This window comes from Vigna umbellata, chromosome 8 (genome assembly GCF_029865625.1).
Source record: "Vigna umbellata cultivar VRB3 chromosome 8, Vumbellata_1.0, whole genome shotgun sequence".
Classification (NCBI taxonomy): Eukaryota; Viridiplantae; Streptophyta; class Magnoliopsida; order Fabales; family Fabaceae; genus Vigna; species Vigna umbellata.
The window spans coordinates 35061994-35075702 of NC_142172.1; the positions used below are offsets into that span (position 1 = coordinate 35061994).

A 13709-nucleotide genomic window follows, 5' to 3' on the forward strand; every position below is an offset into this window, starting at 1 on the left:
GGTTATTTCTCTCTCCATGACCTTTTTCTTCTTCTCCAATGAATTTACCAGAATAAATTCTTGTAAAACAAGTAACAACAACCGTTACCGTGACACGATACCATCTAATCATTTGATTGAGCATGTCTAATTTTTTTATTTTACCTTGTGTAATTTATTTTATGAAGATAAAAATAATTTGGCTCGCACTATTTACGGAGTGCGCTAGATAAATATGTTTCGTAATTTTAGGATATTTTTTATGTGCAAGACACATAAGTTTGAGTTACCTCTCTTGGCAAAAAGCGTTAATAAAGAAAGACCTCTATTGTTATTTATTTGTGATCGTGAAAGAAGTTTAATTTAAATCATATGGTAAATAGAAAGACAATGATCATTCCAAATGCCACCCAATGATAAAAGAGCAAGGTTGGTGCATCTTGAAGTGATTTGCATTTTATATTTTATATACGTGTTTTTATAAACGGGAAAGGTTTCATGCAAACGTATATTACCACAAGATCAAATTTATAATCGGGTTTGCCCAATTGGACAAAAGTAAACCAAAAACTTAAACATGTTTGGTCCATTATTATGCAAAGAGAATCAAGACCCAGAGCATCAGTAGTCTAGAAATTGAAAAACTAGTATTTTACAGATCAAATTTTCACGGTGAACATTCATGTTGTACATTCCTCTGAATGTCAAACAAAATGTGCCCTATTACTATATCAAATGAGATCAGTGAGATGGTTTCTTTAAACATTTCGGAACATTCATGGCATTTCCTTATTCACAAGGAAAGAGGGGGGAGTAGCTTGATATCACTAGTTTTTGAAAGTTATGTCCTTCAACTGCAGAGAGAGAATACGAGCGAGGATATGAGGAGGGGGTTAAAGACTAGCTTTGAAGATTAAATTCATCCCCTAACAGTATATTATTTAACCCAGAACCACTAGTAAATAGAACTAATGAATCTTTACCAAAGAGGGTAGAGTTATATCCATGGATCAGAAGAAGTTTGTGCATCAGTACTTAAGAAAATGTTAAAAAAATTAAGTGCAACGTGATACATATGGGCATACTCATATCGGGGAAATCCACATAAAAGGTTTGTATTAAACATTCTTCACGGGCTGCTTGTTTTCTGTTTGGCCTTCTCAATGAGGGGCTTCAGCTGCTTCTTCTCAGCAAGAATCTTTAGAAAGTTAAACAAAAAGGGTATGTAGTTGTGTTTCCTACGAATATTTTCTGTTTTCCATTTTTTGAATTTTTCTTCCTCCATCAAGATCTTCTCAGTAGCAGCTTCAATCCCAGCATTCACTTCAGAGAGGGAATTGTTCAGTGCCTCAAAATTGCTATTGTCCACCAGTCTATCCGACTTTGATGCTGCCAGCTGCTGCAAAATGCGCTCCCTCCTTTTCTGAAGCTCCTTCAGCTCAGCAGTGTACATCTCTTTCCTGTTTTTGATGACTGCCAGGAGATTAAATCTTATCTCACTTTGGGAATACCTTTCAATGCGCTCCTGTATCATAGGCTGCACCATCTTCAGCCATTCCAAGTCACCTTGCCCACCAGAGCACTGACCAAGGCTGATAGGACCCTCCTTCAATCCATCCAGCTCGTATAACACCCCATCAACAGGTAGATAGCTTATGAAATGGTAAACATCATCATCTTTAGTTGCAACTTTTTGCTCGTCAGGAACAAAAGGTTCTGGCCTAGCAAAGCTATTATGGGCTGTTCGTATGGCTTCACTGTTATTGATAGCCAAACCTTTTAGTTCAGGAGGAAAGTTCTTGGTAAATTCTTTCAATTTTGTCAGCTCCGGACCAATGTCAATATCTGGTGAATTCATAAGAATGGACAAGATCGCTTGGGTTGCACAAGCATTATTTATTACCTACAAATCAACCACGAGATCAGTAAAATCACGCAGAGAACAATTATGATTTTATATTTCAATTATTAAAATAGTAACAATAACCTGGCTAGCAAAAAACAAGTTAGGGTTGGGATCTTTGATTACAACTCGGTCATCCTTTTCTCCTGGGCGCCATTTGAAAAGAAAAATCAACCCATAAACAGGCCTGAAATCAAGGATAAAATCCCCAGACAGATAGAATTCAAACATTCACAAATTAATCATCACAACATATGGAAGTTCAAGACTAGCTGAAATAGCACACCAACCTTAGACTGTTGAGCGAGTCGATGTCCAAAGAATATAGTTCCTCAACCTGCCAAGACAAATGTGATTGAGGATAGCATGCACAAAAATTATTCTAACTAGAACCAAAAGGAAAAATAAATTGATTTTGCTAAGCCCTGTAATTAATCAGATTTATTTTGGATCACAAAATTTAACAAATTCCATGGTCATCGAATTGAAAAATTCAAATTGATAATTTTCTAGTAGTTTTCAGTCTTATATTAACAGACTCGGAATAATTCCAAAAAGCCATGCCCTGAATTTGGCAAGAAATGGCAATCAACAATGTGCTTTTAACTAATGCCCAGGAATATAAATCCTTTTTGACAAGGTAAAAGCTTTCTCAAAGGACATGCAGACGTAGAAAGCCAGTCCATTTTCCCCGTCCACTTCTACAGCATAATTTTTCATTTTCCCTATAGGTTATACTTCCTTGTTCGAAAAGAAAACCCACGAGAAATCTAATTTCACCTCCTCACAAACCCTTTAATTTTACAAAGGTCGTCTTCTATAACTCTCACTTTTTATTCCTATTAGATTGACCTGCAGCCCTTTTCCTTATCTATGCTCATCTACCATGAGATGAACTTTTAAGATTTCTGTTTGAGCAGACAGTGTCCTTTTACTTGGAGGGGTTTGGAGGTGCTTCTGATGGTTCATTCATTACAAATTTTGAGAAAATAAGGAGGCTGACATTTTCGAGACAGTATGTGAAGTCTACAGGTGAATTTGGTTGGAGCAAATGCTTGCATCTTTAAGAAAGTCTCTTTACTGCTAAAATTATTACAGGATAGGTTGTGTTTATCAATTCTAATTGCCGTTGAATAGATTCATGATTGCTTCAAGGGAGTTAGCCACATTCCGAAAATAACTTGGCAACCTTTTCCCTTGATGCTTTCTTTATTTTGTTCATCTTCCTTTTGTATCATTTTACCAGGTTTGGAAGGTACTTTTAGCTTGCCCTGGTTGTATTCTCCCTCCCTTCTCTTCAACAGGTTATTAACATTATTATAGATGCTAGTATACAATAGAATGCAACACAAAGACTTCGCCCAAAAAAAAAAAAAACTGAATAAAAGTACTAACAAATAGAAAAAATTGCCAATTAAATATCTCTCTAATGTCGATACTAAATGCCAACCAAACATGTTCGTGGGAATAATATTCCCAGGAATGCAACATTGCGCCTTGAAATAAGCAGGGGAGGGTAATTTATTAATTCCAAAGTAACACGGTTATGCAAAGTTCATAAAAATAAACTAATTAATCTATCATGTTATTTTAAAAAATAATAAGTAAACTTGAGAATATTTATCAATTTATCAAAAATAAAAACAATTGTTGTCCCCTTCAAAACCCAATTCCCAACCACTTCCCTAGGAAGCAAAATCTCCTAAACAAGATACAAAAACCAACATCCCACACCAAGGCCAAGCTAAATACAACGAAAAAATAAATAAGTCCAACAAAAATACCTGTACACCTTTCACTTGCATTTGCTGAATAAGCTCTGTAAACACGCCTGGGGAAAAAAAGAAGCAAAATCAACTCTAAAACAATGTACCAATCAACATCTATATCAAACAAAATACTGCATGAACGGTGAACCCTAGTAAAAAAGCCATTAACTTTGCATACCAGGATCGGACTCAATGGTGCACCAAGACATGATTCTGAGTTGTTAGAAGCAACCTGCGAAATAGAAACGGAACAAGAACTGAAATTCAGGTGTACGATTCTTGAAAAGAATAAGGTTAATTTCAGTTTCGCTTATCGCCACAGAGAAAAACAAATCTCATTCCTAATCTTCTCTCAGTGAACCACAAATATTCCACATAGATAAACGAAACGACGCAAAGAATGAATGGTTTTAGCAATAAAACGACAGAAAAGAGATAAAGGTTCCTGGGTTGCTTACTCTCTCTCCCTTTGATGCCCCTGCTGGGTTAAGGGCTTTGCTTCCACACTGTAATTTCAGTCCTTTCCTTTCTTTTCTTCCATTCTCCACACTGCCAAGGGTTTATACAACACCCACGCCATCACATTATTCAATTACACTTTTTTAAATATAAGAAAATAATTATAAATAAATGTTTTTAATATATTAATTGTATTTAAATTTACACTAAGTAGTTTAAGTTGAAAGGATATCCAAATATATGAATGAATGCATGATAAAAAAAATGTAGTTTAAAACAATTTACAACAAAGTCTTTTTAGAATTTAGAGATAATAAATTCGATAAAATAATGATATGATAACATACTTTTATAAATTTTGTATTTTTTTAAAGAGAAAAATAAAAAATAAATAAAAATAATATCAAATAAATGTAAAAAATTTAGCTCTCAAATAATATTTTCCAATTGGATAAGATTTTGTTTCAAAACATCAACGAATTTCATACTATTTTATAGTAGAATTATAAATGTATGTTCCTATTAAAATTTATACAATTTTCTTTAAAAAAAATATGCGATTCTAAAATACAGTGTATAAGTACATTCATCATATAATCAGTGGAAACAGGTGGCTGAAGGAGTGGACGTTCATTTTTGGTGACGGTAGTAGTTAGTGTCAAATTTTCAAATGTTGTGCCATTTCTCTGCATGTTTACCTTCTTCTCCAAATCTCTGAAACCATTTTCTCCTCCTTCTCTCTAAGATTTCTTCATCTTCTCTCTACGAAATCTTACTATTTTCTTCCTCCGATCATCAAACAGACCACACCTGAGCATTCCCGGCGTCGAGGGCGTTCGTTTGAACCGATCAGTTTTCGATTCCGAGTTGTTTCGGAAGTTGTCGAGCGTTGAGGGTAGAAGGATTTGTAGAGGTGAACCAGTAACCATATCTATGAGTGTTCGGTCACATTAAGAGGTAAGGGAAGCTTATATAATTTGATTTAGATTCTTGCTTTGAATGGATGCATGTTCATTGATTGCTGAATGAATATGAAAAATGGTTGTTACTGCATTGTTGACTGTATGAGAAACTGGAATGAGATTGTGTTTGATGATTTGGTTGATGATGAAATATGGTATGTTGTTTAAAAGTATTGATGATTAATGAAAGACATGAAATTGGTAGGGATGTTGTCGAGAGTCAATATTGACCATTCAATTATACAAGCGTTTGTTCTCATTAGCGTTCGTTCTTAATAAGTGTTTGGTATTAGACCAGCGCTCATTCGATATAGTGTTCGGTTTTCTTGTGGACTCGGTTGGAACTGGATTCTTTCGTTTGGAGAGAGTTCTAGTTGAAGACTAGCGTCTTCGCTTCGTTTTGTAATATTTGTACTTAAGCGTTCAACCAAGGATATTCGTTCCTTGGTATTTGATTATAAACTTCGGTATATCTATATGTATTTGTATATTTCGTTCGTTCTTGAACATTAGTTAAATGATATCTTATATTTATCAAGCCTTTATTATATAAATTAAGTAGTGCTCGGTCTTACACCAATCGCTCGTACTAGGTAGTGCTCGGTCTTACACCAAGCGCTCGTACTAAGTAAGTGATCGGTCTTACACCAGGCGCTAGTTCTCATTTCCGTAATCTATCTTTATAATAAGAGCGTTCGTCCAAACTCAATAATGTTCACTCTCTAGAGTGCTCGATCTTCGACTGACATTCGGTTTCCTTGATGTTTAACTCATTAAGAAGCTAAGTATTTATTAGCATTCGGTTTCTTCATATGATTTCGTCAAGTGCTATTATTTGATGTCCTACAATATCTGTCTTAATTGGTTTCGGCCTAGAGTCTTAGTACTCGGCCTAGGCTTTACGGTGTTCGGTTTGAACTCTCAAGAGTCAGTTCATTAAATTGGCTCACTTGGTAAACAACATTCGATTATATTAGTATCTGAGAAGTATTATTATATTCGGTCCTTTTCACAACTAGTGAGTAACTCTCTCAATTTGATTATCTTTGAGTTGGAGACATCGCGGTCTCACTCCAAGTGTTCAGTCTTGTTCTGGATAAAAAAAACTAACGTTCGGTATTTGGTATCCTACGAGATCTTTATTCAAATTGGTTAAGTTGAAGTTTTAATGATGAAAGATGATGGAATATGATATAGATGAAATGACTTTGATTATGAAAGAGTAATCCGGGGAGGAATATCTCATGAATGGATATTGAAATTGGTAAAGTATGAATGTGGGCACGCTAAGCTGGCGGATCATCCTAATATTCCGTGATTACTCGTTCTCACGTAGAGAAGGGTAAGTCATGTGTGGGAATGGCAGGAGGTCCTAGTCCTTATGGTTAATTTGGACAGATAGAACTAACCTCGGGTGGCAGCTGGTGAGGGTATCCCAGTTACTACATCACCCGAGTGCACGAACATCGTAGCTACACAGAATTCATAAAGTTCGGACAGTCAGAGTCTAGTATTAGGCTTTGCATGAAAGAGTTAATTATTTATCTTGTTTAGTTGATTGTGTGAAATATATGTTGATACATGAATTAAATTACATAAGCTTACCCTATTTCCTGTCTTGTCATGTATTCCCGTTTGTTCGTCATTGTCATTGCGACGATCACCCTATGGGTGGGAGCAGAAGGAGAAGAGTTGCTGGAAGAAGCGTTGGAAGAGACCGACGTGAAGATCGAACCTTAAGACGCTCGGTCAGTTGTTGGCCTACTCTTTTGTAGGAGCGTTCGATCATGCGTTTGCTTTATCTTTTGATTTGACCGTTCAGCATAGGAAGGGTTATGAGTCGTTCGTCTTATATTTGTAGCCATTTGTGCAGTTTTAATTCTATGCTATTTTTGTAAGGTCGTTCAGCCATAACCGTAAGTCCTATCTTTTGTAAAAATTGAGCTGTAATATTATTATATGTGATCTTTCTATTACACGGTTTTACACTGTATTTTTGGGATGTCACATTAATAATTTTAGTTTTTTATTAAAGTGGTGTATTTTTTTTAAATTTATAAAAAAAATCAAAAATAAATAAGTCAAATCAAGGTGACAAGATTTCGTTGTAAAGAAACTGTGTCAAGTTAACATATCTTTAGTTTAAAACATTTTTTGAATCAAAATTGTATTAAGATTTTCATACTATTTTAAGTTAAAATTATGTCACGTTGACATAACTTCTATCAAAATTAAATTAAAATTTTATAAGTTTTGTATGACTTAATTTTAAAATACACTAGATTAAAATCGTATTTCATTAACATAACTTAAATTTAAAAATGTTTTACATTAAAGTTGTATTATCATGAACTTTTTCACAATAAAATCATGCAAAGGTGGGTTTTATACTTTGAAAAATTATCCATTTTGAAAAAAAAAAACACTAGCTTAATTTAAAAAACCTATTATTTGTCCCTATATAATGAAATTGAGTTTGAACACTTTATTTCTACAGTATATTTTTTATGTAAATATTATAAATTTATAATTACATTTAAAATTTACTAATGGTGGTTTAAATTTGAATTTAAGATTATTTAAATTGTAAATATTTTTAGAGCATTTTTTCATTTATACGTTAAGGTTTCAAACAAGAAAAAAAAACATTTCACTGGATTATTGTAGTAGACCAGGATGACAAATTTTGTTTAAGCACTCATGCAGACTATAAATTTATGTTTTAATTGTTATACTTAAAAAAAAAAGACTATCCATATTAATATCTACGTATACCATTTTATTTCAAAGCATATTATAATATTTTTAGTCCCTACATTACTTTTAATCTTTGATAATCCCTACCATCTAAAATAGATTAATATATGTAAACAATAATTTTTTTTAATTATAGAAATAAAGAGAAATTTTTTCTTCAATTATAAATACAAATAAGTTTTTATTTTTTAATGATAATTTTAATTATTAGTATTTATTAATGAAAAAAATTAAATCCACAGCTTCTTACATATTTTTTTTTCAAACTAATTTTATAACTCTAGATTGTTAATAAAAGAAGTTGAATCGACAACCTCCTTTATTCTCCATTCTAACGTAACTGTTAAATCATTTTCATACCTCTTATAAACACAAATAAGTAACTTAACTAGATAAACTTAAAAGTCTCTCAAAAAGATAAAATTTTATTTAATTGAAATGGTTATACAATTTAAATTACCTGTAATAGATAAATATATATCTATAGGTATCATGATGGCACATTATTTATCATCAACGCACCAGTGGAAATATCGATTTTTTATATATGTTAAAATCCACTCAGTGGCAATTTTGTAAATATGAAAAACTTGTTTACACTAGTTATAATAAAAACAAGTATAAAAAATAATGAACAATATTGTAATAAAATACAAATATTTAACACCGATTGTCATCCGAATAAGTATAGAAAATCCTTTTTTCTACACCGGTTATCCTATAACAAGTATAAATTATCGATCTACAGCAGTTAAATAGTATAATCAGTGTGGAATATTTTACTTCTATGCAAAAATTCATTCATTCGTTGTCATTGTTCTTGTTTGGTCGTCCAGGTGGTTGGATGAAGCTCGCTCATCTTAGCATTTGAAGTTGTTCCCTCACTCAACATTCACATCTTCTTTGCCTTATTTTCTTGAACATCATAGAGCATTTCTCGCGTCGTCTTTCTCGAGATTTCAATGGCTCGAGAACTCATCCTTCACCATCAGAGACCATCTTCCTCACCTTCAGGTTAGGGTTTCTCCCGCATTTCCTCATTTTCTCATATTTGACTGATTAAAACTTCATTTAAACACCATTTCACCTTCGATCTACATCTTCCACCGATTATAATCACATTCTACCCATTATAATCCCTTTCCACCGTTTAAAACCCCTTTTCCACCAATCAATCGGTCCATTTTAGGGTTCCTTGGTTCCTTTAGGGTTTTGCCTCGTTTAAAACCCCTTTCGACCGTTTATAATCCCTTCCCACTGTTTAAAACACCTTTCGAGATCTCTTTATCATTTTCATCATTCCCCTATGTTCATCGGAGAAGCTTCGAGGAGGTCAGATTCGCGGTCGCGTAGCTCCAGTAGGACTTCTCCTCGGGTGTTGGCTTGTGTTAGAATATTTATCCTATTTATCATGATTATATTGTGTCTAGGGTTACCCTATTTATCATGATTATATTGTGTCTAGGTTACTTTATTTATCATGATTATATTGTGCCTAAGTTACTCTATTTATCGTGCCTAGGGTTACCCTATTTATCGTTTAAGTTACCCTATTTATCATGATTATATTGTGTCTAGGTTACTCTATTTATCATGATTATATTGTGTCTTGGTTACCCTATCTATCATGTACTCTTTATCAATTTATTTTTATAAATAGAAGATTATGAGAGGGATCAATCAAACTCTCAAGAATTATTTTACAGTTTAATTCTCAAGTTGGTATTAAAGGAGGTTGTCTGAGTCTCTTCCTACTCTGTCTTTGTTGTCACCGGTGGCTAGTGCCGCCACCGGTGACATTAAAAATTTCATCTTTTCTGAAATACTTCAATGAGCAATCCCATTGTCGTCTACCACCATCCGCTGCCTCAGTATAGTTCGACGACTAGTGGATCTGGATCGCCTCCTTGAGCGACGGCCAATATCGCCGGTGTCGAGGGCTAGTTCTCATCCAGGCGCCGCTACGTCTGCCACATCTATTCGACGTCTGCCGCCACCATCACGTTTTCTTTGACAAAGTTAGGGGTTTTGTCGCCTCAAGGAGCGTGACTCATTGCCTCATTCTCCTCCACATGCATTGTCACGAACGACTTTTCTCTGATCAAGTTTCGGTTTGTTACAAGTCACCTCCCCAATGTCAAAATCATATTGCGTCGCTGCCGTTCGTCTCGTTGGACCAAAATAAAAAAATATTCTTTGTTTCAGCATTGTTCCTTAGCCTCTTTCATAATGTGCGTTTAGCTTTGCATATTGTAGCAGCTATGTTCATGATGGCTTGTGTCATTTATTTACAAGTCCCCAAGGAGAGTTAGTGCTAATAGTTGGTTAACACCAAGGAATTTCAACACCAAAGTCATAGGTTGAAGATTCCTCATGGCATGAGGAGAGTCTATTTCTATCAAGATTCAGAATCTTAGTCAAATAATTTCACCAGTCCCTTGTCAGATATGTTTTTGGATGCTTTGATGAATAAAAGAGACCATTATGATCTTCCACCTTCACGATTTGTCATCGGCGCGTTGTCATTTTCGTCGTTTGCCGTGAGGGGAGTATGTTTCCAGCAACTGCATGTCAATGAGTCAGTGATGGTAGTCCCTGCACTTTTGTCCTTTCAGCCACTACAGGCCCCATCACCTCGTCAATCAGTAATGACAATCCTATAGGCCCCATCAGTCAATGATGACATTTTAGTCCCTGCAAGCCCCATCAGTCAGTGATGGCATTTTAGTCCCTACAGGGGAATATGTTTCCAGCCACTAGCAGACACTAGTCAGAGGCCCCAACTAGTCAGAGATGACAGTCCCTGCTTTCAGCCACTGCAGACCCCAATGAGTCAGAGATGGCAGTCCCTGTTTCGCTTTCAACCATTGTAGGCCTCAACTAGTCAGAGATAGCAGTCCCTGCATTTTTATCGCTTTTAGCCATGCAAGCTCCATCCTTACTTCACGTTTGAAACATATGTACACCTTATTGGAAGCCAGAGTTACCACGTCTATTACCTCAACATTTTAGACAAGTTGATTTTGTTGGACTGAGTTTATTTATTCCAAGTTTGGCACATACAATTTGTATGCTCCAGCTTGAGAGGGAGTGTTAGAATATTTATCCTATTTATCATGATTATATTGTGTCTAAGATTATTCTATTTATCATCATTATATTGTGTTTAGGATACTTTATTTATCATGATTATATTGTGTCTAGATTACTCTATTTATGATATAAATAGAAGATTATGAAAGGATCAATCAAACCCTCAAAAATTATTTTAGAGTTTAATTCTCAAGTGTTTGGGTGTAGAGTCTTCATGAGTCGAAGAGAAGCGGCATGGAAGAGATGAACAAGGTGAGCATGCGAGACTCGAACTTGTCACGGGGTAAATCATGAGGTTCTCGATTTTGTTTTAGGTTTTGATTATTCTCCTTTGTTTTTTTAGCTTAGTTTCTTGATATTGGATCTCTAGTGGATATTAGGAAACTGGAATCCCCAGATGTTGGGATCCTGAGGAAGAAGCAGTGTTGATTGCCTTCTTCAATTAATTTATTTGTTGAAATCGCAAAACATGATAACTGGAGTTGCACAAATGGATGGTGGAATTCTTGTGGTTTTTGCACTAAATGAGCCAATGTCATATACTGCTTGCTCGGCAGGTTGTTATTTTATCAACATGCGAAAGTAGAACTCAGTTTTTATAAAATCTAACTAAATTACAAAACCAAAATACCATAACATGCATGGGTATTTTTCTTTCCTGTGTCAGGTTGGTGTGCCATTGGTCTACTTTCTAAATAAGGTTGATGCTGTTGATGATCCAGAGTTGCTTGAACTTGTGGAACTGGAGCTTCGTGGTACGAATTATCAGCTTATTGTTTTATTTGAATGGGAAGAAAATTTAATGTACTAATGATCATATATTTTCTACAAAATGGATGTGCATCGATTGACAAACCAAACTTTTTTGCAGAACTTCTCAATTTCTACAAATTTCCTGGGGATGAAATATAATGTGGGACTTCTTCTTCGTGGTCTGAAGCGCGATGATGTTCAGCGAGGAGTGGTGAGTGGGAGTAACTCAAGGTGTAAAGTAATATTTAACGTATCAAACATTAAAATACTATTATATATTATCATTTTCTGAAACTATCGTTTTTGTTCTTTGTAATGAGAAAAACCAGCTTCTAAATAATAATTGATTTTCGGAGAACATGTTTTAAGTAGGTTATAATTATATTTACGTCTTCTAATTATTTTTTGTTTTTTATGATTCAAAAGATGAGTTTTTTAAAGAAGTTTTTCTTTGTATGAAAACCTTAAACAAATATTTACCTTGAAAGTCACTTTAAGTCCAAAACTGGGCACGGTATATTTAAATTATAATAAAGTAAATAGTAGAGTTAACTTAACAGTTCAAATAATTAGTTAAATTCCTTACTTCACTTTAAATTATTTAATTTAAAATTACTTGAATAATATTTTATTAGAAGATAAGGTTTGGGTATTCATTTATCGGTGGCAATGAAAGTCATTTACAACATATATTATTTTTTCTGCAAAACTTCAATTAAGAAGTCCAACTGACATACTCAATGAATCTTTTACTGGGGAACCATATTAGGCAATGATTGAACTTTTACTGGCTTATCAGCCCTACCCAAGTTAGACAAGTGATGATTCAACCACTTTGTCAGCATCACTTGTTCAAAATACTACAAATTTTCTCATTTCTGAGTTCACCATGATCTTATATCTAGATTTAATCTGTAATAAAGCTGATCACAAAAATCTTTATATTCACTAGAATATTGTAAATTTTGAACTGCATGAACCTGAATCGTTAAAAATAAGTTTTTATACCTTAAATTGTAAAATGAAACTTATTTTTTATGAAGACTTTCCGGACTTACTTTATGCCACATGTGAATGCATGTGTAATTCATCTTCAATACAAGTGGAAAGTTATATGCATACATTTCTCTCTCCTTCAAAACTTCAAGCAATCACATTGTCTGCATAAAATTTGTCCTTTGTTTCTGTTTCTATTTTTCATTGTATTGTGATAAATTATTATAGTAAGTTTTTATTGTATATACGCTTTACTGTGTTTCTTTTAGAATGTGAAAATTGGGCAAAGAATGATAACCAGAACATAAATATTGTTTTGTGTTTTATATCAGTTTACATGCTCCTAATCAGAAACTTAGGGAGACAATTGTTCCAAGTGCAAAATCCTACTCGCTGGAAACTTATGTCAGACTGCAGAGATTACTTTCGACAAACCAACAGGCGGGTTTCCAGACTGCAGAGATTACTTTCGGCAAACCAGCAGGCGGGTTTCCTTCTGAATATGCACTTTTTTATGAATGTTTACTAGCAGTGAGACCTAATTTTTTTAACTATTTTTAATCATTTATAAATAATTAGATGTTTTAATATTACATTTTCAGATAGTAAATATTTTATGTGTAATTATGTTAAATAAATATATTTAAGAATTTTATTAGATAAATATTACATTTTAATGTGTTAATAGAAACAATAATGATTATTTTGCTCGTTATCGATTATTTAGACTTGTGTTCTGAAATTGAATTTTATAAAGGTGTACATATAAATAGTGATACATACAAATCAAATATCCTAAAAAAATCACTTCATATACTAGTTAAAGCCATAAAGATATAAAAAATTATCTTTTTACACGAGTTATAGCACCACCTGGTATAAAAGTGAGATTCTTTTATTCTGATACTTTCTATACCTGTTCTAGAACAAAACATAACTAACTGAGTCTTTTATGTCTGTATTAAATAGAGCGGGTGTAAAAAGTTAAATTTTTTATACCTGATCAAGAAACAGAATAAAGAAAGAAAACTTTTTATA

General features: G+C 33.7%; 1 protein-coding gene and 1 long non-coding RNA gene across 2 annotated transcripts; one reads left to right on the plus strand and one right to left on the minus strand.

Moving 5' to 3' along the window:
- Positions 1-938: 938 nt before the first annotated feature.
- On the minus strand, positions 939-4229 carry UCH2 (Peptidase C12, ubiquitin carboxyl-terminal hydrolase 1). The gene is made up of 6 exons (XM_047301752.2): positions 4110-4229; positions 3830-3883; positions 3667-3713; positions 2173-2219; positions 1967-2069; positions 939-1882 (listed from the first exon to the last, which is right to left on the minus strand). Exons 2-6 carry the CDS (start codon positions 3858-3860, stop codon positions 1109-1111), a joined length of 1002 nt encoding a protein of 333 aa, XP_047157708.1. The 5' UTR covers positions 3861-3883; positions 4110-4229; the 3' UTR covers positions 939-1108.
- Positions 4230-8571: 4342 nt separating this feature from the next.
- On the plus strand, positions 8572-13372 carry LOC124828471 (uncharacterized). Its single transcript, XR_015781720.1, has 4 exons — positions 8572-8843; positions 11590-11677; positions 11794-11886; positions 13004-13372. It is a non-coding gene; the product is annotated as an uncharacterized LOC124828471 (long non-coding RNA).
- The last annotated feature ends 337 nt before the right edge of the window (positions 13373-13709 follow it).